The sequence below is a fragment of the Apodemus sylvaticus genome, chromosome 23 (assembly GCF_947179515.1).
Source record: "Apodemus sylvaticus chromosome 23, mApoSyl1.1, whole genome shotgun sequence".
Classification (NCBI taxonomy): domain Eukaryota; kingdom Metazoa; phylum Chordata; class Mammalia; order Rodentia; family Muridae; genus Apodemus; species Apodemus sylvaticus.
In genome coordinates, this window is record NC_067494.1 from 35,522,728 (window position 1) to 35,549,949 (window position 27,222).

The 27,222-nt window shown below is 41.5% G+C and overlaps 1 protein-coding gene across 1 annotated transcript in view; it reads right to left on the minus strand.

The window, feature by feature from the left end:
- The window catches only part of Syne1 (spectrin repeat containing nuclear envelope protein 1), a 505,489-nt gene extending 479,796 nt beyond the window's left edge, over positions 1–25,693 (minus strand). Inside the window, 2 exon segments of the mRNA XM_052169815.1 lie at positions 15,898–16,160; positions 25,401–25,693. Coding sequence (XP_052025775.1) covers positions 15,898–15,964 — 67 coding nt within the window. The 5' untranslated portion in view covers positions 15,965–16,160; positions 25,401–25,693.
- Positions 25,694–27,222: the final 1,529 nt, after the last annotated feature.

The following is a 27,222-nucleotide window of genomic DNA, read 5'->3' on the forward strand; positions in this document are numbered from 1 at the left end:
ATCTTGATAGAAACTCACCAGGGAGTTAACCTGCCTACAGTATAAAGAAGAGGAGCATTTGATGCTTGTCTCAAGAGAATAGCAGTCGAGGATGGTGACCGGGGTCAGACCCATGAACAGGAAAAGACATAGATAGATAGAATCCCAATTTCATTAATGAAACTGAAGCTCATTGATCTGGATATCAACTTTAAGTATGTGCTCTTTATAAATATCAGAGGGAAGGGGAACTAACAATGACCCTGGCACTGACGATGAGAAAAGATGTTGAGATACTTAGTAAGGAAAATGGAAAATGGACTATCTGTGGCAGCTGTAGTGCCTATTCCTGGTTGTCAACTTGACTATATACATAATGAACTCCGACCTAGATCATGGCTTGGAGATCTTGAGACATAGTGGCTATGAATCCCAGAAGATTAAGACAGGGAGATCTCTGAGTTCAAGGTCATCTGGGACAAAGCAAGTCCCAGATCCAGGCATAGTGGCACACATCTTTAATCTGGGCCACATCTTCTGCTGGAGACCTAGATAAGGACATTGGAAGAAGGAAGATTCTCTCTCTCTCTCTCTCTCTCTCTCTCTCTCTCCCCCCCTCTTCCTTGTCTGCTTGTCTTGTAGGACTGAGCAACTGCTAGATCCTTAGACTTCCATTCACAGCTGCTGCTGACCATTGATGGTAGTTAGACTACAGACTGTAAGTCATCGACAAATTCCCTTCCTATATAGAGACTACCCATAAGTTCTGTGACTCTAGAGAACCCTGACTAATACAGAAGTCCATAGGAGATGGGGGAGACGGGGGAGATGGGGAGTGGGGCAAAATGTAAGTGCCTTATTTTCTTAAAGGATGAAGACATCAGGTGGAAGGTGGTTCTGCGGTTAGCTAAGGAGAAAATAAAGAAGTCCAAACTGAAGGCACAAGGAGTACCTCAAACCTTCAAAGAAAGGATAGCAAGTCATTCCCTGCATCTTTGGAATCATTACATCTAGCAATGCCTCCTATGAGAGCCTTCCTTGGGTAGAAGAAGGTCAACCGTGGCAGATATATCTGTGGACTTCAGGCTAAAATAAGGAGTCTGACAACAAAATGATTACATGTGGGGCTGGAGGGACTGCTCGGCCACCAGGAGTACTTTGCTGCTCTTGCAGAGGTCCAGGTTTCGTTCTCACACCCATGCAATGGCGCCGTTCCAGGGGGATCTGAGTCCTCTGTCGGTCTCCATGAAAGGACATGTGGGCAAAACACTCATGCACATAAAATATAAATAAATAAATCTGTTACAACTATGATGTGCTTGCCAGAAGTAAGATGTGGTGTCAGTATTTTTTCTCTGTATATTCGAGACTCCATGTAACTTCTCACTTCCATTCACAGAAGGGCTGGGAGCTGAGGTGGCGGTATGCGGAGAATTCTGGGTAATTTCCGGTGCCAGAAAATTAAAGCCATTTACTTCACTCGCCTGCATAGTACACGGTATTTAGGGACCATTTATACCTCTGTATCTTGATCTGGGTGCCATATTTTGTGTAATGTCTCAATTCAGCTTTGTGGTATTACAAGTGGTAGTGATCCTGTTGAACCGTATTTGTGTGTGTGTGTTTTCCCTTTTTTTTTTTTTTAATTTTCTATATTCTTTGTTTACATTCCAAATGCTTTCCCCTTTCCCGGTTCCCACTTCCCCATCGGTCTTAAATGATAAGCTAGCAGGTGCTGACCTCAGACACAGAAGACTCAGTCTGAGAAAAAGAAGATGAAGTGTTAGATCCTAGCAGGTTTTCCCTTCTGCCCTTCACAGAGGTTAGGCACTGAGGACTGGAAGCGCTGTGCTTCTGGGATTAGTAGTCTCAGCACTTGAGGGAAAGGGCTGGGGACCCAATGGGGACAACAGTTCACAATAATGAAAGTTTTTAAGTCACCAACACTACCATAGATGGGCTACCAGGTCCATCATCAGGTCTTGTTTACCTATTGCCGTGATTATAAAAGTAATTCTCAAGAAAAGAAGAAAATTATATTTCTTAAAGAAAAATTTGGATCAGAAAGAAAATATGCTAAAAGATGGCCATATTTATTTATAATACTGAACAAAGTTGAAATTCATACAAAGCATCGCATTATAAGATAAAATATTATTCAATATTCAGTATTCAATATTCAATATTACAGAATGATGATATAAATTTATATTTATGGATGCATGAAGTTGTGTATAAGTATTGCTTTCTACAAATGCCCCAGACTATAAAGTAGGATTCATAGCATAAATTAATTTTTATATATAAACATTAGAGATAATATTCAACAAAATATATTCACCTGTCTTTGCATCTAGTCACATTGTGGTGGGGGTGGGGGATTTATCACCTTTTTATATTATTATCTTCTATGCTGATTGGATCTTAAGAAATTTGAGTTAGAAGAATTTTTTTTTAATGGATTCATTTCCCCTCTTAAATCATAAAGGACAGCAAAGTGGCATTGCAGAGTACTGGTTGTCCTTGAAGCAGAGGGTGTGGCTATGTTCTGCACCAATAATCTGACCCACATCAGGAGCTATTTTGGATAACAGGAAATAGTTATATTTATCAAACATCTAAAGGCTCACATTAGTGAGTGGCCGGTTACAAAGTAGCTTTGCTGAGAATTACATTCAGGGTTCTTTAGCAGCTACTTAGGCTTGGCCGGAGTTTCCAGTAAAATGCTCCAGTTTTGAGTATCAACAGCTAAGCCACTTAAAGCCAATTTCTCATTAAAACTCTGAAGATAGCTTTCCAGGAAGAAAGTCACTTGCAGACTGTGAAACAGAGAAACAATTTTACTTTTCTAAAGACAGATCCAAAAATTTATTTTCATAGCTGTGATTACGGATTGAAACTTTTGTAAGTTTTAAAAGATCATCCCCCAAATATATATTGTATAATAATATTTATTACTGTGCTACCTTGTTGAAATTAAATGAGCAAGGCATGCAATTTAGTAGTTCATGTCTTCCCAAGTCAAAAGGTAAATATTATAAGTAATACTTACTAATTGTTATTCTCAAAGGCTATACATATGGACTAAAAGCCAGCATTCCCCTGCATAATGAAGATTAGGCTAACTTTACAACTCTGTAGTATAAATATCCCACTGCTATGCCTCGGGGAAGGGAATGAGCAGCCTCCCTCATCACAGTCTATGGCTTGGAGGGGCTTGGGGGGAACAAGTCAGCTTGGTGACTTCAACCCTGCGGCCATCTGGTGTATAACAGGGAAGGAGCTCATTGGCAGTTCTGTCAGACTGTGGCCTAGTTCCTAAAACCTGGCATGAGAGTTAAAATAGGAAGAGCCAGGACCTACACAGGAGGTCAGCCCAGCACAGGCTGAAGAAACATCGAACCCACAGGGATCCTGGACCAGCTTCCAGAAGTCTTCTGACACTTGCATATAACACCTTTGGGAGGGACTTCTCAAAAGCAAAATTGTGTTGCAGTCTCCCCAGGAGCCAAGGTCCTGCCGGGCCAGGGCACAGCTAGTCCATCAGAGTTGGAGCCCCAGGGTTGGACTGGATCGCAAACACTGAGGCTTTTCCGTATGTGCCGTAAAGCAGGGAAACGGTTAGACAGCCTTACATAGCTGCATTTTATAAGCCAAGATCACACAGGCAGAAAGAAGTGAATCCGACACGCAGCAAAGCTTTCCAGGGGAAAGGTGCTTGCTAAACTCTAGACGATAGTTAATAACAACTAGTTCAAGCGTCAAAGAGAATCAGTGGGAGCTGTAAAGAAACTTCTCAGTTTGCACAGCCCTACTGAAACCTGTAATTACAAACTGATAATACGTTGAAGATTTGAGCTCTTTGCTTGCTCTCTCTCTGCCTCTCTGTCTCTCTGTCTCTCTCTTTCTCTCTCATAATCTTGATCTGCCTCAAACTCTGCCTCTATTCTACTTCAGGTAACCTTTAAAGACACATAGTGAATGAGATGAGCTGGCTACCCTCAGTTAGTTCTCAGGAGGCTGGAGAGATGGGTCAACAGATAAAGGCACTTGCCTCCAAGGCTGACCACCAGGGTTCAGTCCCCAGGATCCCTGCGGTGGGAAGAGAGAACTGATGCCTGAGAGTTGTCCTCTAACTTCTACATGCATGTTGTGATATATGCTTTTACACACACACACACACACACACACACACACACACCACACAAGCATGCACACACACAAAATATAAATATATACTTAGGAAACATTTGCCATATTTTGCAAATTGAAAAAAGATACTAGGTGTGGCTGAATTATGTAAAGGTCTATAATCTCAGCCCTGGCAAGGCTGAAGCAGAGGTATCATGAGTTCAAGGCTAGCTTGGTTGAGCTATATTGAAAAAAAAAAAAAGTAAATGAAACAAACAAACCAACCATGTCAGGTGACCAAATCCTTATAAAGGTACTGACTGCGTCCTGAAGTATCTGTGATAGGCCCTAATTACTAGTTACATGGAGGTTGCTTGACCTCCAAACGCCCCTGTGTTTAAAGGTTTGGTCTTGGGTGGCATCACTGGGAGAGATGTTTAATATATATATATATATATATATATATATATATATATATATATATATATATATATATATATATATATATATATATATATATATGGGCATTTGGAACGTTTCTATGACGTGAGAGTATGCCCTCAGATGTCATTGTAGGAGCCTAGTCAGCCCCCCCCTTTTTTTTTGCTGTCTGGTCATAGCATAATCATATGTTCTGCCACCTTCATCAGAGTCCTAAAGTAATGGGACTGCTCGACCTTGTAGTGGAATCTCCCAAACCATGAGCCCAAATAAACCTTTCCTATCTAGAATTTTATTATTCCAGGTATTTCTATGAAGTGACAGAAAACTAGTATGAAGGGTAAAGTTCCTAACTTTACATAAACAAAGCACTCACTGCCAGTCTTGCTTTTCAACTGTACAACTTGCACAAATGTATTTGGAAGCAGAGAGAGAGAGTATTTGCTCATTTATCAGCAATGATTAATCTGTTTGACCTAAATGTTTTGGTAGGAAACTGGATATTAAAATAATTAACATTCAAAAGCTAATGGGATGTTTTTCTTAAAGAGAAGTATGTAATTATGATCACTGGAAATTTTGTAGCTATAGAAACAGACTTTCTAGGTTCTAGTTTTATTTTTGCTGTAACTGAATACATGGTTTTGTATTAGGTAGTCTCAGAAACCTAAACTGTTTATTTTTATAACACAAGAGTTAGACAAGCTACTTTTTACTACTCCAAATTATGAAATCGTATACCCCTCAAAACAACTGCATTTCAATAGTGGCCTCCAATTAATTTTAAAAATAAAATGCCCATCATATTTATAAATCAGGCTGAATGCTCAAAGTTGGGTTTTTAATATAATGGCTCAACCTCTAACATCTTGCCGTCTGCCTCACTCTTGACTCAAATCTGTAAGTTCAAGTGACCCCTTCCTAGCCTCCTGAGTAGGTATGACCACAGGGATCATGTCTCATTTCAACTATATGTAATACTAAAGAGGGTATGCTGTGATTACTGCCATCATCATAAGCCTATGGAGAAGTCTACAGGGCGCTAAGGAATGCTTCTATGAAGACGTGACCCCCAAATTGTGCGTGGAGGCTGAGGCCCTTTAATACCCAGTTATGGCCTTGGTTCTTCATGTCCCTAGAAATTCGTCCTCTCATCTCAAACATAAAAACACTAAACTGTGAACTCTGAGATTCTGTTTAAAAGCACAAAATAAAAAGAGAAGAAAATACATAAAGTTTTAAAACACGCCGGAACCGGCACCCCTTCTTTGTTTGAACAGGATCACAGGGTTAACAATTATTTTGAAAAGAACTCATCACACAAGCAGGATGAATACTTCAGAGAATAAACTCACCAAATCAAGCAGGTGTTGAGGAGCACGTGTCGCAGTCTGAAAACTCCATGCTTCCCTCAATCATGATGCGATTGAATCAACCCCAGCCCTGGTTTATGGTACAGAGCAATTCCAGGGCATCTCCAAACAACTGTGTGAGAACCATGAACTTGCCATTGATTCCTCAACTGAATGCTTCCTTGCCTTTTCATTTGCAAATTCAAGAGTCATATACTCCATAGGAACCTAGGAATTTTTCACAACTCTGCTAAATGAGATAAAGTCAGGGAAAAAAATACCAACACTTTTTTTTTTTTAACACAAGATGTCAGGTGCCTCAAGCTGGTCTGGAACACACTATGTAGCTGAAGATAACCTTTAACTCTTAGTTCTCCTGCTCCTGCTTCCTGAGTGCTGAGATTAGAGGCGTTGGCTACCTTGCTCAATTTATGTAATGCCAGGGACCAATCCCAAGGCTTCCTTCATGCTGGGCCAGGACTCTATCAAGTGAGCTACAGCCTCTACCCAACGTATCTTTTTAATATTCAATTGTTACAAAATTGACTACAGTATTACTAATTTTAGGAACTAATACAAGGGGTATATAGTTAGTCTATATATGTCTAGAAATAAAAATATTTGCTGCTTTATAATAATTCACCATGGTCGTTGAATATAACTTAAATATTTTGGGTATAAAACAATATAAACAACAATATTTAATTTTATTTTTTGTTTCTGAAAAAAAAAGACAATGATAATTTTCTACTGACTATGGGATCCTGAATTTACTTGCATGGTAGGTCATTTTGTACACAGAGAGATAAGGCCTTCAATAATCCCAGGGATTATTTATCCCTTGGTGAGTTTGGTTCATCTTGCTCAAGAACAAGTTGGGAACTCAGTCAAGAACTGAGACGAAGCTGAGAGACAGTCCCTTGAAACTGAGATACAGTCCCTCAAAGCCGAGAGACGGTCCCTCGAAACTGACATACAGTTCCTCAAAGCTGAGAGACAGTCCCTTTGTCTCTCTTTCATACCAAACCAACTGAAGTCACATTTTTGAAATATCTAGATCTAAGCAGCTCTTTATAGTTCATTTCTTCTCATTATTTTTTAACACTTTGTTTTGGACAGCCTAAAATCTCCAAAGTCACTCTCCCAGGGCTGACTTCCTTGGTGTCCATGCTGAGTTCCACAACAGTAACCTGCATCTGTGTACCTCACACAAACCTGTGCTATACTACATATGAAGTTGGTTTTAGCAATTGAACCGAGAAGGTGTGTGTTTTCCTTTGTCTTGTAGACCAGCAGTTCTCAACCTATATGTCGGGACCCTACAGGGGTCGCACTTAAAATATCTTACATATCATATATTTACAGTATGATTTGTGACACTAGCAAAATTGCTGTTATGAAGTAGCAGCAAAAATAACTTTATGACTGTGGGTCACCATAACATGAAGAACTGTACTAAAGGGTCACAGTATTAGGAATGTTGAGAATAGTGGTCTAAGCCCTGAAAATTACATAACTAGACTTGTCTGCCATCTTTGAAGCCCCTCAAGGTCACTAGCAACTATGTAACCTCAAAGCAGTATGCATTACTGTAAGGATATCTTTCTTTCTTACAGTTCTTCAGATGCTAGAACCTTGTTGATAGTTGTTGATACATTGGCTTATCCGTTCATAGCCCTAGAACTCTATTCGCTCTTCCTAAAACCAAGATATCAAGCCGTGATTTTTAAGTTCACTTCCCATCTAAGTAACCAGGATACCACATATAGAAGTAGAAAGTTGTGCTTTATAAGAGTAAGACATTTTCAGGAAGCGAGATCAGATGATCACCGCAAATTCAAGACGAGCTTAGTTACAACAATAATAAGAAAACAACAACAACAAAATGAGTAATCCTCAACTCTGGATAACAAAAAACATACAAGAAAATAATTTAGTTTTCCCACTTGCTAAATTTGTGCAATTATTCCTATCTATTTTTGTGGAAATGTACTGACTCATTCATTCATCAAATTCATACTTACACCCTTCATCATATCTATCACTATTAACTGATTCTAGGATAATTGTCTTCTCACTGCTGGGCTTGCTGTGCCTGAAGCATGGGGGCTCTGAGCTATGTGTCCAGAGCATAGGTGGTCTGAGTTATTTTCATGTCTGTATTGAAAGGATCTGAGCTCAATGGATGTCCATGAAATATTTGTTTTCACTTTGATTCAGTTCAGTTCAAGCCCTCAATAAACAGTGTATTTGTGGTCAAGTTTAATCTGAAAAGCTGAACCATCTACTCTGGAGTTTCTAGATTCTAAACAAACATAGACAAAGGAGCAAGGCCATGCAGACTGGTGCATCGGATGCTTTAATGGGAAAGTTGTTTAAAGTAGAGCATGAAAAGAGAATGACACGTCAGTTTTTACATTTCCTGGAGGGATGCTCAAGTTGAGCCTTGAAGCCTGGGAAAGGAGGATTGATTGGGAAGGACAATGATGTGATCAGACAAGTGAGTTTCGAGGCTGGAAAGGACGCAGAACTGAAGTATCATAGTACACAGCGATGAGCAGACATGCAGGTAGGTAATGAGTAGGACCAGATGAGGAAAATCTGCTTTATCATGACGAATAGACCCTGGTGCTTACAGCGAACTGGTCCAGGCTTTCACATAAGGAATGGAAGAGAATGGAATTGAGCTGGGAAATACTCCTTGTTACAGTATCCAAGGTAGAGCCTAGCCAAGCTCCCTGGCTTTGGAAGGACTGTCTGAGTTCCACTTTTCTACTGACTCTCCAAGCAGTGCACTTCATCTTACTCGAATCCGAATCAAATGTGATCCTATGGGAGAAGTCTAGAAAAGGCAGAGGATCTGGAGATGCCACTGGCCAATGTGTGCTTAGAGAAATTTTCTGCAAAGTAAATGCTGTGGCTCACAACATAAAAGAGCATAAACAGTCACAAGCAATAGCAACAGCAGAGACAACTGAGATGCATGGTGCCAACTGCAGGATGCTTCCCAAGTCAGTGAACAGGTCAACACAGCAAGAAATGATAAGAGGGGCTCAAAGGTCATGTGAACAGCTTTGTGAAAGGAGGCAAGTGGAGGTGGGTGGTTACGGAATTCGAGGTAAATACTCTTTTTAATGTGGGTGGAGACCAGTGTTTACTAAACATGAAAGATTAATATCAGAAGAGGAAGGAATTGTTTTTAATCCGAGAGGTCACTGTGAACAATAGGAGAAGTTTAAAAAAAAAAAAGTGCATACGCAAGTTACGATAGAAACCACTTTGAAAATAGTTACGCAAACTTCACTACACCCAGATACTCCCATACATAGACCAAGGCCATACACAGATCATCAGATGCAAAACTGGCCTCAGATGTCAGCAACTTCTTTTATGTTTCTATTTATTTGTTTGAGAAAACAAAACCATAATGTTGGTCGACCATTTTTGCATGTCTTCTGTCTATATTCCTACCATAATTTCTCAACTATTTAAAATAAAATAGTGCAGGTTTAATTCATTAAATACCTACAAATAGTAATTGCTTAAGTTATGGGCTATCATTCAAAGAGTGGGGGAAAGATATTTCTGTATTTAGATGTGAATATGCACAGGAAAAAGATGTTTAATTCTTCATCAACTCCAGTCTGAAAGAAAAAAGGAGACAATACCCTGGGGATAATTTTTTTCTATTGTTTTAAAGGCTCATAAAGCATATAAAAGATCTAAAATAAGAAATTGAGTCATTTTTTCCCTTCATAGCTAGCTAATCCTTCATATTACACATTTTTGAAAATCCAAAGTCTATGGTCACCTCTAGGGTCTTTGTCCATCATGCAGAGGACAATCCAAGGTTCAAGTCAGACCCATGACAGGCAGACTTGAAGGGCTACCTCCATAGTGACTGATAGAGCTGTCTAAGCGACAAACACAATCCTGTCAATTTAGTGACATTGCTTCTGGGGAGGGGAATTCCTGTAGTTCAGACAGTGTGTCAGATATTCCAAAGGCACATGACGTCACACATTCTCTCCCTGTCCATGAGGCTGACCCTGGAGGACCAAATAAATAATGACGGATTCTAAGAAAGCAATGTCATCAGTTCCATAGCAATATGTGAAAATAATCTAGAACAGTAAGGAGGGCAGGTGAAAATATATGAAAGGGAGATGCAGAAGGACAGACATAGAATAAATGTGACTGTCCCACCCAGGTGTCCGAAACACATCAAGAGCAGTCCTGGTCTCTTGAAGACCATATTAGCTCCAAGCAGGAAACAAAACTCTACAAGGATGAAGATTGCTTAGTGTTCAATTAAGAGAACCTAAATTTTGGGTTCCCAGATCCACTTAAGCACTACAGAAAGTGTGGAGTCATTTTTAATAAGAGCTTAAGGAATTTCTCTTATTCAACAACTTCTGAGAATCTTGAAACTCCTTGCAGCCTTGGGAAGAGCCATTCTTTGTTTTTTCTAGAAATGTTTTTGGATCTTTAGGCTCATGAACTTGTACCTACTTGGGCCAGCATGCAAAACATACACAGACTTTTATGTAGTGAATTTACAGAAAGGGACAGACATAAACATCAGTGATATTAAGCACCATCAATTACTTCCTCTCTGACACATCCCCTTGGCTTCCTTATCTCCCATCTCTCGTCTTCCTTCAACCCTGGCTGTGGTATTTCTGTTTCCTGTGTTGAACCCTTATCATTCTCCACCTTCAAAATCTTAAATATGTTACTATTGAAGTACCTTTTCTTTCCCACCCAGCCACATCTCCTGGGTGATGTTAGTGAATTCCATCTCTATAATTGTTCTCTCTCTCTCTCTCTCTCTCTCTCTCTCTCTCTCTCCTCTCTCTCTCTCTCCCTCCCTCCCTCCCTCCTCCCTCTCCCTCCCTCCCTCTCCCTCCCTCCCTCTCCCTCTCCCTCTCCCTCTCCCTCACTCCTTTTCTCCCTCCCTCTCTCCCTCTCCCTCCTTTTCTCTCTCTCTCTCTCTCTCTCTCTCTCTCTCTCTCTCTCTCTCTCTCTCTCTTCCCCCCCCCCCTCTCTCATAATGTAACCAAGCATTTTCTCTACCCATCTCTTCTGCAATACACGGTCATGTGTACTCAGCTCCTTCCTAGGAAATGTGGGAGGCCTCCAAACTATAAAATGTCCAAAATGAGCTTTCAGAATAAAAAAAAATCAAAGAACCCACTTTCCTGCCTCTCTCCTAAAGCATCTTTTAGTATATTGGTAAAACCATTGGCTATTCTGCCCATACTTTCAAAATTGCAAAGCAATGAATCATACTGCTACCATGATGCTCTTATATGCTAGAGGAGCTAAGAGCAAGGAGTTAGAATGTCTTATCACATTGATGACAAAAATCTTCCTGGACACATCTGTATTTAAGTTGGGCTTCAAAGGATTCGCGGACCAAGATTTGGGAACTCTGAGCTGAACTCATATCCGGTGCTGCAGGGAGTCAGCATAACTTCAGGGCATGGCTGAAGCATAGGATGTATAAGGGACCTAAGACAACAGGTTGTTAAATGTGTTAGAACAGGGAGACCACGCAGTTGGCTGAGACTTCAGTTGGGAGGTTAAGGAGATGTTTTTGTTGTGGGCAAGAAGCTTAAAGTAGTCTATTGACGATAATTCATATAAAGGCATAAGATACATTTGGGATGTGTTATTTCATAGGCCATGGACACTAAAGACATTTAAAATATCTCATGTGTGATAAAGTATATATATCTTTACCCTATATAGGATTTATTTACACACAAATAAATTATGATTTGATTTGATTTCTGTTTGACTAGTTGGAATTAAACTTTTTTTTCCTATTTGATAGTCAATGTTCTGTAGATCAGTAGAGACCTTGAAGGCCTTAATAAAGCAGGATAGATAAAATAGTCTTCTACAAAAGGGAAGACTACAGGACAGAGCATGATGTAAGTATAAACACATTAAAACTTATGGAAGTAACGTGGACATACAAATATGCCTGCCCAATATCATAGTCCCCAAACAACCCACACATCTAAATGGCAACAAAATGTAATCACTCTTTAGAGAAAGATGTGGGTTTTTTTTTATGTTCAAGGCATTCTTATAATTGAAAACTAGTTCCAATTCTTTTTAAGGGGTATATAAATGGGTATACAATTTAAATGGTTTATTTCTTTGCTTTTAAACACCGTAAACAGTTTTATCTTAAGTTCATCATTTAAGATGTCACCAGCCATTGCTTTTGTTAGCAAATATCCATTGAACTATAACTTTACAAAACATAGAGGAATGACTCAAGTCTGTTTCAGTTTGAGATATTGTCAAGTAACACTCATATAGGAAAAGATGGGGAGCCTAAAGTAGACTTCCAGTGTTCATAGAATAATTTGGGTTTGGGTATTGCTTTGTAGTCAGTTGTATAAGATGGGACATTAGGTCAGAGTAATAAAGGGTACAATTTAATACCTGAAGGAATTATAAAAGAATTAGAAATGTCTCAGGGTGCCAAGCTCCTTAGTGCCTACGTTATTCTCACATTTCCTCATTTTAAATAGCAAGAAAGTAAGCTTTCCTTTTTTTATTATTCTATTCTACCTTTCAATCAAGTGTTTTGTTAGTTTAATGCTTTCTTTCAGTGGAGTTAGAGAAATCAACGCTTTAAATTACTCACAGTTTTTTATTTGATTTTTTTATTTTTTTTTTCAAGACAGAGTTTCTCTGTGTAGCCCTGGCCATCCTGAAACTCATTTTGTAGTCCTGGTTGGCCTCAAACTCAGAGATGCGCCTGCCACTCCCTAACAACTACTGGGACTGTGTGAGTCACAATCACCCAACTACTCCTAGAAAACTCTGAAGGAAAAGGCCATGATTACTACATACTAACCAATCAGCAGATACCAATGATACATCTACAGGGATAAATAAAATTTGACCCTTTTGCTCCTCTTTGAAACTATAGGGTTCACACATCAAATGTTGACTATGAAAAAAATTATTCTACTTTTTGAAAACTCTTTTTCTTCCCTTTTTTCAGACATGGTCTAATTTTCTAGCCTAGCTCATCTGGAACTCTCAATCCTCCTGCCTCAGCATCCTGAGTGCTGGCTTGAGGCGGCCGCCAATGCTGGTTGAACACCACACACTTTTTGAAGCCACTTTCTGTATGGGATTCGGCATGCTGATTCCCATCTGTTCTGGTAATTAACACTTGTTCTGTGAGATTACATGGGTGCCACCCTGTCAATAATGATATTCATCTGGAAATCCATGAGATTTTACATTTTCAAACAGAAGAGAAGTAGTTGGGAAGAGTCAACATGTATTCTAAGTAAATGTGACTGAAAGGCACTATGAAAAGATTTTTAAAGTATAGTTGCTGCCTGTAAAAATATTTCTAAACATAAGTGTTGGGACATTTTTTTAAGTCTACACAAAGTAATCCTAGGAACCTCTATTAAGGGTGTCTCCTCAGCATTCAAAATATATACAGGCATATATATTATATACGCTAATTCCATGCATTTGCAGTGATTAGACATCTATATTATATAACATTTCCCCATGTTTTCCTTTAAGCTTATATCAAAATTGATTGGCTAAGTTATAGAACATTTATGTTCTTAAGAGCAAATGAACTCAGCAGCACAGTACGACTTCTCATCCATAATTCAGGATTGCAGCCTAAAACATTATGCTCAGACAAGCACAAATATTGGCAAAGGTGAAAGATTGAACTGCTACAGTAGCAGCAGAATTATGCTGCAATCTGTGTGTGCACTCGAATTTGGAGAGCTTGGACTACAAATTAAAAGAGAGAATAGTCAACAATGCAGCTGTAGATAAAATAAGACAGATAGTAAAGCCAGCTAAAAGTTGTTGAAAGGAACCTCTTTATTAGTTATTCATGGTTTTCAAGTGCACATAAAATCTGGTAGAAGGGATAAAAAAATGTGTGTTATCTACTTAGGCAATGAAAATGGAAGTTCTAGAAAATGTTCTTATGAATTTTTTAACTTGGAAAATAGAAAATCTGGCTCTATTTGAATTAGTACAAATTCATCTCTCCTTAAATGAATTTTTTGCTTGTCTTAATATTCTGCCCAGTGATGTCAGTCCTCTATTTATGAATCTTGGTTATGTGTCAGCAGGTTCTGAAGAGTGAGCAAGGCTTCCACACTCCCCTGACAAATAACTGTTCTCCTTTGCCTGAAGGACTAAACCCTGGGGATGTGAAGCATCTTAAGGACACACAATGAGAACAGAAAATGAGCGTTGGTGGCTGAATCAGCAGAATTAACCCAGCAAATCAATGTGGGAACAGACACCCAGGCGATCACTTTCACTGTCCGCCCTCTCTTTCTTCCACTGATGCCACTAGAGGTGACATTCTGCAGCAGATCAATCACCCCTGCTCATCAATCAGCTATCTATGCAGTATGATTTATGCTTACCAATGTTCTCTTCCTAAATATCAGTGTTCAGCATTCTAACTTTGTCTGATATCCTTCTCACTTTCTTTTCTTTTAAGATTTGTTTATTTATTATATGTAAGTGCACTGTAGGCTTCTTCAGACACGCCAGAAGAGGGCATCAGATCTCATTATGGATAGTTGTGAGCCACCATGTGGTTGCTGGGATTTGAACTCAGGACCTTCGGAAGAGCAGTCAGTGCTCTTAACTGCTGAGCCATCTCTCCAGCCTCTCCTTCTGACTTTCTATAACACTGACAAAAAGGAAGAATGCCTTACACACGTATCGTCACTCAATTATACAATAAAATCACCAGCTTTATGTGGCACTGATGCGTATAACCATTAATGATCCTCTAAGAATCTGAACAATCAGAAAAACGAACGTGGTACATTATTCTTCTGTGACTATCTAAATAATTCACCATGCCACTGCTCTTACAGATTATATCACAAATTCCATTTCATATATTAGATCCTTGAACGTCACAACATAGCCCTGAAGGGGGTGCAGTCCAGGAGTTGGGGATTGGTCTGTGTTTTGCAAACAGGACCATGTAAATGCATAGACATCAAGCAGGCGGGATAGAGATGGGGCCTCAGCTCCCTCATCCATCTCTTTCTCAAGAAAAAAACATTTATAAAACAATAACAAAACAACTTTAAAGCATAAATACTTTGCAGTCTCGCTCACCCCCAATCAAAGCCTCCATAATTAGAACTGCCATTCGCCAAGGACAAGATAAAGAAGATGGAGTAGGATTATATTCTGACCCTGCAGGAGTCCCTTCAGATCTTTCCATATCTGACTTTTATTACCAGAATTTAGCTTATCTAGAGCATTTCACCTTTAACAAACTCACAGGCACGTCCTCCCTGACCAAAACAACATTTTGCACATTTTGACAGCAGTCTTATAGGTTTCCTTTCCATCATTTCTAAATGATGCCACCGGAGCATGATATGATTCAAGATTTTCCCCCAGGGATCCAACAAAGGCATATAGTCAGAGGCAACAGTCTCATCTACACACATCAAGATGTACAGCTTAAAGTTGGAGAACACTGGTGCTGAAGGAAACCAATCAGAATTTTCAGTCTTTGGTGCGGGGGAGGGGAAGAGGGTAATCTGTTTTCTACTTTCAACACAGATCTGTTGTTTTATTGAATAAGCTAACTAAAACTGATGTCACAAATCAATGCAGACTGATAAGCACAAGGTAAGGGCCCTTGACTGTGCACATTCTCAGAGAACCTGGGTCTGCTCTTTGTACAGCATTGTCACGGCGACCCTATTGGGACAGGAAAGTAGACACGCAATCACAAGGAGCTGTATCTTTTCTCATGAAGTGTAGGACATCTCAAGACAGCATGGACTTATTAAAAATGCATAAGTAAGAGACACTAGTCCAGTCTCTTCTTTGCTATAACCCCATACATTTGAACGAAAAGTCCAAGAACATAGAAAATATTCTGAGATAAAATGATACTTTTAATTGGACATATTTTAAGAATGTAACCCTGGCTCACCTTGTAGCCTCTGCATCACATTGGTGATGTCCCGATGGGACCTGGAAGATGCCCTGGAGGTCGCCATGGTCTTTCTCGTAGCATGGAACCAGTGCCAAGTGAAGTATCTCAGTGCAGGGAATATTAGGCTGCTTCAGAGAGCATACACAGTCTTGTCTCAAGTCTCAGACAAATCCCGGGTGCTCATGGTGATCAGCAAGGAGTGCTGTAAATCCTGTGAAGCGCGCGCTCTTCTCCTTGTCTTCTTAAGTAGACTCAAGAACCTGAAGAGCAGGCCAAACCAAACCAAGATACAATATGAAAAACATATTCCTTAGTATAAAAGGAGAATGTCCCTCCTCCTCTCCAAGGTCTGACTCACTGCCAAGGGATATACAACTAATATATGAACATCTGATGTCTATAGTACACATATACAACTAATATATAAAACACTAGACAGGCTAAAGCACTGATCCAGCTTTTGAGTTCCTATGATATGCATGGTGGTTTGAATGAGAAATGCATTGCACAGGCTCCTATAGTTAGCACCCCTGACTCAGTGGTGGTGCTATTGGGAAATTATGGAATCTTTAAGAGGTGGAGCTTCACAGGAGGAAAAGCATCAGTCAGGATGGGCTGTGAGGGTTAATAGCTGGGTCCACTTTCTGGTCCCTCTCTCTGCTTCATTGTGTGGATAGATTTGGTCTCTCTGTTCCCTATATCTGCCACCATGCCAACCCTGCCTAAAAGAAGTCAGGCAGTAACCTCTTGACATTGAGAAATGTAATCTGCAAAGGAAATGCTCACTTGTACTGTTTGTAAACTATAAAGTTATTGACATAACTTACAATCAAAATGCAGGACTTTGCTTCTTGATGTTTAGGTACTCCCTTTAGGCCATTTTAATTGCTTTACAAACATTTTTCTTATTGCTTCGTTGTATACTTACCAAGAACAACATTATGTTCTAGCTCCTAATAACAATCTGATGAACAAACATGGTACAGAGAGGGCTGGGGTAGAATGCTTCATTGGGCTTCATTGGTAGAGTACTCGTCTGTACATGATCAGCCTTAGTTAGGGTCAATACCCAGCAATGCATAACCCAACCATAATGGCTCAGGCCTGTAATTCCAATGCTCAGGATATAGAAGCAGGAGAACCAAGCGTCCAAGGTCATCATTGGCTCTGTATTTCTCAATGTCAAGATTTCACTGTCTGATTTACTTCAGGCAACCTACTTTCTACTTTATTTTATGACATACTGCCGTGTCTTTTGCAGTGATGAAACAGAATGATTAAAAGGAACTTCAGGGGGAAAGATACTTATTTTAGCTTCTGGTTCCAGAGTCATAAGCTTGAATGCATTGTGGTGGGGAAGGGAAGGTGTGGTGGCAGGTACAGGGAATTCATATTCCATCCACACAAGGAAGCAGTGAGAAGGTGGCAAGGTGGATTTCAAGGCCAACCTAGGATACATGATATTATCTCAAAAAGTAAAACAAATAAGAAGCAATATATATATATATATTGCTTCTTATTTGTTTTTAATTTGTTATATTTGTTATATTATATATATAATTTCATTCTAAATATGATTTCTAAATATTCTCATTTTAGAAGGTAAAAATGGACCTGAGTTTGTTTGTTTGTTTGTTGTTGTTGTTGTTGTTTTCCCATGAGTCATTCTCAGACTCGGGTCTGCCAATTACAGTATCTCTTGCATATAGGCAGGTGGAATGGTTTTCTCAAGAGATACAGGCTGCTATTAGGTAAAGGTATAGGTCATGTCACGTGACTGTATAGAGTTATTTCTCCCCTGCCCCCACATTTCCTGAAGATCCACAGATTTACAGAAAGATTCTTTTTTTTTTAATTTTATTTGATATATTTTTATTTACATTTCAAATGATTTCCCCTTTTCTGGTTCCCCACTCCCCAATAGTCACATAAGCCCCCTTCCCTCACTCTGTTATCCCACCCATCCCTTCCCACTTCCCTGTTCTGGTTTTGTCTTATACTACTACACTGGGTCTTTCCAGAACTAGGGGCCACTTCTCCATTCTTCTTGTACCTCATAATGTAAGTAGAAAGACTAGGATGGGGCGAGCTAATTGGATGGGACAGTGTCTTTCTAACCCTCTCCTGGTTCTCTGCTTTGCTGGTACAATTGATCACTGTCGCTTTGGGGGGTGAAAAAGAAGTAGGCATGTAATAAAAACAGGCCTGACGTTGAGAAATGTGCTGTGGACAAGGCTTTCCTAACCCTGGGGTAAGATGAACAGAGCCCTGCTATGAGCAAGATAATTAAAGGAGTGATGCCTACAGAGACAAACACTCAATGGAGGGATATACGGGAGCCTGTGCACAACTGATCTTTATGGCAAGTCCCTTTGCATCTTCAGGAGATGATGCTGATGGTGGAGACAATAGGAATTTGGCTGGGAGACAAAGGCTAAAGGCCAAATTAAAAGTCTAAAGCGAGCACAACACAAACATGTGGGCTGTTCCATTTGACTGAAGGGAAAAAAAGTAAAGAGGATTATTTTTATTACTATGTTACACAAAAAAATTGGTGAATAAAGAGTTGATTACAAATCAAACATAATGGCACAGTGTTATTGATTTTAAGTGACAGCATAAATACACATACACATCGGTTTCTGCTTGAAATGCATCAATGTGGAACTGGCCATATCTTCTGGAGACTATCATCTGTGAAAGGGTGGAAATCATTGACCATGTGTTCACATGCCAAAAGGGTTTTCTAAAGCAGAAGGCCTCACTAACTGCTCACTTCAGTTCAGGTGACAGTGACCCGCCAAACAGTCTCACGTGTTAGGGAGGCAGAAACTATTGGAAGGGACATGTATGCGAAGTGGAACTCAACACTTGGCATCTTGTGCGTAGGAAATATGCTATTCAGTGGGTGGAGCTTCGAGAGATGGGGATGGGGGAGAAAGAACTATATATAACCATTTGTCATGACCTATACCTTTACTCAATAGCATAGATATACCTTGTATCTCCTGAGGAAAACATTCCACCTGCCTACATATGTAACTAGCAGACCAGAGTCTGAGGAGGAGTCAAGGGACCTCATAATAATTCTCCCCTTGTAGTGTTAGAAAGTCTGGCTCCTCACAGGCAAGAATATAGCGTGCTGATCTCCATCCATGTCAACTCACCTATCTAGAATCTGCATCTATTGACATCACTTACACATAACACACAGGAGAGGTAAAGAAAATATTGGGCTGGAATATAGCTCAGTACTAGGGCACTGGACTAGCATCTGCAACCGTCTCCTAGACACTGAGGGGAATTAAAACAGAAACTTGTGGCAACCCAGCTACTTCACACCAGTCCATGACCGGCCCTGGAGTTCCTAAGCGACTAAGACAGCCCCATACTCTCTACCCAGAATTGCAGAATTAAGAGTTTCTCTCTGGAAGTCACTGTATGAGCCCATATCTCCTTGTTCATACCCACGCCTCAAAAAGACTAATCTTAGAATCAATTGCTCCCACTTCCCTCTCCACATTCAACTACGATTTCTCTGCTTCTGTTCACGTGGTCTTAATTTTACTGCCGCTGCAGAGCTCACACATTCTGAAAGGCTGAGATCAGAGTTAAGACAACAAAGATAAAAAAAAGTGGCGCAGAACCTATTTTTGAAGAGTATAGGACATACTAAGAGAAGCAATGTTGAAGAGATAATTTAAAAAAATAATTCCCAGGAATCAGTATAGATACAAAACTAGAGGGGTACAGAAGTTGGGGGCTATGCCAATCTTGGGGTTTTGGAACAATGTCCTGAGAAGGCTGTAACATCTAAACTGAGTTTGGGGGACTGGATCAGGTGAAAGAGGAGAGCTGTTTTTCAGCCTTCAGGAAGGGCATTAGCATGAGGAACAACAGGGTACCTTGTACTGAAGTTCTGTCCTCATGAGAAGGCAGAGTGATGGAAGGCCCTGGACCTTACGCTCATTAGGGTGACTCTGGTTCCCTAAGAAGCATCAAGGAGCCATGAAGGGACTGTGGACCAGAAATGAGAAGACATAATTTAGAATTGTCTGTCTGAGATTGGATTCTGTAGAGCCAAAAGCTGGCCTTGAACTTGGCGTGTATCCGAGGATAACCTTGAACTTCTAATCTTGCTGCTCCTAACTCTTCAATGCTGGGATCATGGGTAGGCACTACTATGCTTTGTTTATGCAATAATAAGGATTAAAGCTGCAGCTTTGTACACATTAGGCAAGCACTTTACTTAAGCTACATCGCCAACCTGGCTACTGTTTTCGAGGTTATTTTTGAAGTGGGTGAGGTTGAACCTAGGAAGCTACGCGAGGAAGACATCTCTGGGATGAAGGCGGGAGCTGGATGGAGAAGACAGTGAAGAGAAGGCAGAGTTGAAGAAATATGTAGGAAACAAACTTTACAATACTGGTGACAAGGCAGCTAGGGTTGGGGAGGTCTGGGATGGCCAAGAGGATAGGAGCTAGGAATGTGCATTTCCAGGGTAGAGAAAGAGGAGTAAGAGGTCTTGGGATGCACTAGGATTCATGGTATAATTGGGGATACTCTGGCGGGGGAGGGGGGTATTCAGTGTCCCTTCATATCACGTCTCTGTGAAAACGTCAAGCTGGAGAAAGCAACAGCATCACTAATGACTTGACTGAGGACCTCTTGTGCCCAACATCTTCCCTGGCTGCCCCAGTGCCTGTGACTCTTGCAGTAATGATCCGCATGGGGGTCAGGATGTGTGGGCTTGTATTTATCACATTGTAAGCTCACTTTACTGCGAACACCACTGGTGTAGGGACTGGGACATGTTTTGTTTTCTCTCTGTAGTCCTGGGGATGGTACCTAGGGCTTGTGAGTGTTTGAAAACACCCGAGTCTTGGGATATTAACTTTCCTTGCCTTCCTCTTTCAGCCTTGGTACCAACTATATCCATAGGCATATGCTGAACATCCAATATTGAATTTTTAAATTTAATTAAGCACATACTATTTTGTGGCTATGAGACAATGTCCCTCACCGAACCTCTTCCTCTCTAACACAAGAGTTGGTGCAATATCCTTCCTTTTTCAGGGCTAAGATATACTATTTCAGTTTCAGCATTTGCCTATGCACATGCACGCGATATTATGAAACTATCCTTTTCTTGCTTTTGACTAATAGGATGGGATCATGCAATTAATACGAAATTTCAAATTAATAAAAAAAAAGAGACTGGTAATTTGGAAATATGAGTTCAAAGCTTCACTTTGTGCCAGTTAGTGGGGGAGTTTTGAGATGATCCTGTATGTGGGACTTTTCAACAAGAGCTTGTCAGAGAAGTAAAGTGTCAGGAAATTCACAGTCTGCCAAAGGAAGGCCTAGATATGACTCTTGTCTCGTTCAGATGATCTCTGGTGTATTCATGTGTATGTGCCTCTGTACGTACTAAAGAAAACTTGTGCATGAATTCATGTGTGTGTGAGTGTGTGTATGTGTGAGTGTATGTATGTATGTGTGAGAATGTATGTGGGTGTGTGAATGTGTGCATGTGTGAGTGTGTGTGAGTATTGTGTGAGTGTGCAAATGTGTGAGTGTATGTGTGTGTGAGTGTGTGCATGTGTGTGTGTGTGTATATGTGTGAGTGTATATGTGGAGTATGTGTGTATGTGAGTGTGTGTATGTATGAGTATGTGTGTGAGTGTGTGAGTTGTGTGTGAGTATGTGTGTGAGTGTGTGAGTTGTGTGTGAATATGTGTGAGTGTGTGCATGTGCAAGTGTGTTTGTGTGTGAGTACTGTGTAAATGTGTGTGTATGTGTGTGTGTGGGTATGTGTATGCGTGTGTGAATGTGTGTATGTGTGTGTATATGTGTATGAGTGTATATATGTGTGTGTATGTGTGAGTGTAGGTGAGTGTGTATGTGTGAGTGTGTGTATGTGTGCTTGTGAGTATGTGTATGTGTGTTTGTGAGTGTGAGTGTGTGTGAGTGTGTGAGTGTATGTGAGTGTGTATGTGTGAGAGTGTGAATATATGTATGTGTGTGAGTGTATGTGTATCCCTCAATCACTCTCTACCTTATTTGCTATGATGCTGTCCATCACTGAGTCTGGATCTCCTTAGGGAAACAAGGGATTGGGGCTCTGAATCTCTTTGATAGGCCATTTTCCTGCCACATGTAAGACCTTGGTTCATTCCCAGCAGGTAAATAGGCAGCATTTGGCGGTAGTTTCAGCAAATCACTGGCTTCTCTTTTCCTCTCCTTTGCCTCATTTTCTCCATCGTAGACTAAGAAGCAGCTCTCAAGCGAGCTTGTAAAGGTAGCACAAGTGTCAGTCAGACAATGAGGGACTCATGGTCCTGAGCTGATGAAGAGGCTGGTTCTGCAGCAACAGTGAAGTTGCCCAAGAGCATCATGGGGCCTGACACAGAATCCCCATGATCTCACTCTGCCAGCGTCTTAAAGGTAGCTTTTAACAGATACAGGGAATTTTGGGGTGAAAGATATGGGGATGGACTAAGAAAGTTATTGGGGTGGACAGAAAGGACATCGATGAGTTATATGCCAATTGATAGGGTGCCCCTGCCCCATCTCAGAAACTCCTGACAGCTGGTGTGGCTGAGCATACCTACCATAATACACAGAAGAGAGAGTCCCGTGCTTATTAATTCACAGATAATATGTAATAAAGATACTGTGAGGGGCCTAACATGTAGGGAGTCTACGTGGTGACTTAGGCAGATAAACCACTCTTATTACTATGATAACAGAAAAGAAGCTCACACAAACAACAAGCAGGGTGACTTTGCAAAGTTGCCGCCCAGGTCAGCTTGGGAACAGCCACCATCTGCTGTGCGCAGCGGGAGAACAAGGGCAGAGGCTCTTCAGCCTCTGTTATTTGGATTCTCCTAGCTGAGTGAGTCTCTCCTCTCAACATGCACACCTCTGAAAGGCCCAGCAGCGAGATGTCATGGTGCCAGGTTTCCTGTCTCTACCCAGAATGTGCAATAGGTTACTCCAGCACTTTCTTGTTTGTGTGACTAAAGTGGAAAGCAGTGGGGAAACAGTTCTGGGGGATTCATCTCAGGTCAGCACAGTAGAGTTTTCAGTACTAGGAAACTACAGCGGAAAAAGCCCAACTGTGCATTAACCAGGCATGATGTCACTAATTTATAAACACATATCAGGACCTGAGACCACAATCACTTAACTAAGTTTATAACAATAAAAAATGGCTATTAATTTAATGTCTAAGCACATAGAGAAATCCAAGATTGAGACTAAAGTCATCTAGCTGCCCCTTCTTAATATAGTCCGTTACCAGAATAAGTTCAAAATATTGCACAATTTTAAATCCAATCATTTTTCTCTACCCTCCCATTAGTTCTGGAGCAGGTAAATCAGCATTAAAATGGTTAAAACATTAAAATGGTTAAACCCTTGGGTTAATAGAAGCGTATTACTAATGTATGCATGGAGCTTGTCAGGAAAGCACTCTTCATATTCAGAATTAAGAATCACTAGGGATAATAGCAATAATAATAATAATAATAATAATAATAATAATAATAATGCTACCTTTCATAGAAAGATAAGAATATAAAAACATAATCACAAGGCAGTCCAGTTGAAAGCCAGTGTGATGATTCAAACTCTATGACTCAGAGTCTAGAGTCTAAAGTCACTCATGATACCTGCTCCTTGCTCCTTGCTTTGGGGTAGGCCTGTGCTTCTGCCCTTGTTCAACCTTAGTTCTCATTAGGCTCAACTCCAAGGAAGCATCGTGTTTGAGAGGAGGATTCCACCCAGACCAGTCTTGAGGCCTGCTTGCCAGTCACAGGCAGGCTACCCGGTGTGGCATCTGGAGCTGTCACCTTGCCTGGTGACAGGCTTCTCAAGATCTTCCCAGTCACACCTCCTCCACGTAGGGAGCTATGCATACCCAGTAATTATGAGAACGAAGGGCCCAGTAAGGCAGCAAGCTGGAAAGCAGCAAACAGCTCTGGATGCTCTTGAGACAGCAAACTAGCTTTTCCTGAACCTCACTTCCTGGGAGTAGAAGGGAAAGTTCTTTATCAGGGCACAGGGAACCAACACTGAGACAGCTTGTACAGAATCCTTAGTTTAAAAAGATACAAATGAGACTCTAACCCCAGGCACTGAGCAAATGTTTCTTACTGACTAACACCATAACGGTCAGGCTGGAGATTTCCTTTATCTTCAACATGAAACATATTAAGTTAGTCATGACCGGGCACATTTTATTCCTCATCTGCCACAAAGTAATACAAACAGATATTAAACACAAGAAAAATAGATGTGTATTTTAGTTGAGTGTTCTGGTGTCAGGGACGTTTTAATCCATATTATTAATTTTTTATCCTGGAGAATAAAGGGCTTCTTGCAGAAAACAAGCCTGGTGATTCACAATTAAATCAGTATTTCATAAAGATGTAGGTCAGATTAATATAATGGCCTTTGCTTGCTTGAAAATCCTGTTTTCTACTTGCATAGGTCTGACTCCTACATCAAATGATGACTTGAATGTAGTCCAAAGGTCAAGAGAGAAAAATAAGTAAGCCTGAAAAACTAATTTATTGAGGGGGGGGATTTTGTAACATTCACAGATATACGAAATATTTTGTAATATTTTCAGGTACACAAAAGTTTTCCACCCCAAACTGAAAAGCTCAGAAAACCACTATCCAGGGAGCTAGGGTTTCTCAGCTGATATTTTTCTTTAGGATGCACTTGACTCTATGGACCAGACCTGAACATGTAGCATCAAAGAGTTAGGTCAAAGCAGCAAGCCCAACCTCTTTTCTCTTTTCCTAGCGGTGTTTCTTTGCTATTAGCTGCTACATTTTGAGCTTTAGACCTGCCCTTTGCGCTGCACCTGCCTCCTTCTGAACCACCATTTCCCAGGTCTCTCCCCTCAGAGAGGCAAAACCTCTCTAGACAAGGTCTTTTTGGAGAGTAGAGGAAAGTTATCTTGTCCTCTAGTGTAAGCTCAGCCTGGAAGCAATTACACCAGGGGAGACTCCTGGGCCTCTGTGCAGTCTTCGACGCTTAGGCTCTGCTACCCAGCTTCCCTCCCCCAACACTTCCTAAAATAGTCTGGGGGGGTGGAGGAAGGGAGGATCCACGAATTTATTCAATGCCGTACATCTCGCATCTGATAGTAGCAACAGTGCCGTGCGGACCATCACGAGAGAGTGGCTGCCTTTCGCTTGGTCTTCTCTGGCGCCCAGGATATGTGCAGCAAGCGGAAATGACAACTCAGAGAGCGGGTATTAATAGGAATATGTACGTACGAGATGCAAAGAGGCTAGCCAACCTCCCTATCGCCTTCCCTAGGAGTGTCACACACGTACACACGTACAAACACACCGCCGCCACCCCCCTCTCCCTGTGGTTCGCGGTGCGTCAGCATGCAAGCACAAACTTGCTGCAGTGTGTTGCCTTGCACCTGTCGTTCCTCCATCTCTCTCCTCTCCGCCTCTACCTCTGCTATTTACCTTGATCCGGCCTTGTTCAGGTTCCAAGCTGCGAGGTGACGCCAGCGAACGCCTCTTCCCGGCTGCGTGCGGCTCCGGGTGTGCGCTGCAGCCCTGGCCTTGTGGCCGGGTCGCCTCTGTCCGCAGGGCTGCAGGAGCCAGGATGCCCGGGTGACAGAGTACAACAATCCCAGCCCGGTGTGGGCCGGTGCTTGGGTTGGCGCACACGCGCTGCTCTGCGCTGGCTGCTGGTGGCTATGCCCTCCCTCCCTGCCTAGAGGATGTGTCCCTCCTCCAGGCTGCACACCAGGGGGTTAGGCCTCCCCCCCTCCCGCCCCCTGCAGCTGCTGCTCCAGCCGCCAGCGGAGGTCGCCCCAGCGGATTCTGCCTCTGAGCACCCGCCCAGCACCTCCCACTGCCCGCCACACCCCCTCCCCAACCCCAGGATATGCGGGTCACCACACAGAGCTGGGGGCGGAGACCTGGAGGCTCTTTGCAGTCTTCCCCTCCCCCCACACCTTTTAGTGGCTTGTGGCCACTTCTCTGACAACCAGAGTCCTTCTGCCAACCACTCTCTGCGCTAGCCTCTGCCAAGGGGTCCCATTCCTGGGGGGCACGGTTGTCTCAGCAGCTTAGAGATGCTGTATCCTGCTTTCGTGCCTGCTAACTTTTGCCCATGTTCTCCACAGCACTGAACAGAACTCTGGAATGGCCTGGAGGTTCCTGGTACTACCAGGAAAGACAAGATGTTTCAGGAACACAGGTGCCAAGGGCTCTTTCTTAATCTGCCTCCTAAAGCATCTTAAATGCTGGCATCTGGGCTATCAAGTCAGTCTGGGAGACTAGGCAAGCTTTCTATTTTTTTGCTTCGATATATAAAACTTAGATTTCTTGAAAAGACACTTGATATGATGCCACAGATACTTGATTATTCACAATGATGTTTTTGAGAGCACCCTTAGGTCCTTTGGACCCCGCTGTTCACAGGGTGGAGCTGTTATAGTCCTCCGCAAGCCATTCTTCCTGGGGCAAGAGTGTCCACGTTGCCTAGGAGCCTGGAGAGATTTGTTTTGTTGTGGTGTGAAGGTTTCCAGGCAAAGTCAAACATGGCTTTACCCCCCAACAATGCAGCATGGCGTCTAAAAGGATTATTGAAGCTCTGCTGCAAGAATCTTAGAGATAAGAAACCTCTGAATTGTCCACAGAAACAAAGGCATGTTTATCCTCTAAATTCGCTGAATGGAAGGACGACTTTATAAAGCGGGTGCAGTTTCTCCTGGTCTCCCATCTCTCCATCACCTGCAACCATCATCCCCACTATTTGCCTTCCATTTAAAAATAAAAATAAAATCCCCTTTTCTAGATCCCATCAAAAGAACAACACTTGTGATGGTTACTTCTAACCATCAACTTATATTCTGAAGATCAGGTTGGCCTGTGGGTATGGCTGTGTGGAATTGGTTGATTTTCAACTTACCTAGCCCACTGTAGGGGAGACTATCATTCCCCAGGTTTGTTTGGCCTTGAACTCTATAAAATAGAGAAATATAGCTGAGTTTATGAAAGGCAGCATGGGTACATTCATTTCTCTCTCCCTCTCCTCCCTCTCCCTCCCCCTTCCCCTCCCCCCTTAAAGGTAGATAATGGTATGACCAGTGCTCCCAGACTCTGATGCCCATTCCTCCTGTAATGTTGGGTTGTAACCTGAAGTTGTTTGCTAAATGAACCCTTTCTTGCCCTATGCTGCTTTTTGTCAGCATATTTGACACAACAATAGAAATAAAACTGGAGGAGCTGGAGAGAGAGGGCTCAGAGGTTAAGAACGCTGGCTGCTCTAACAGAA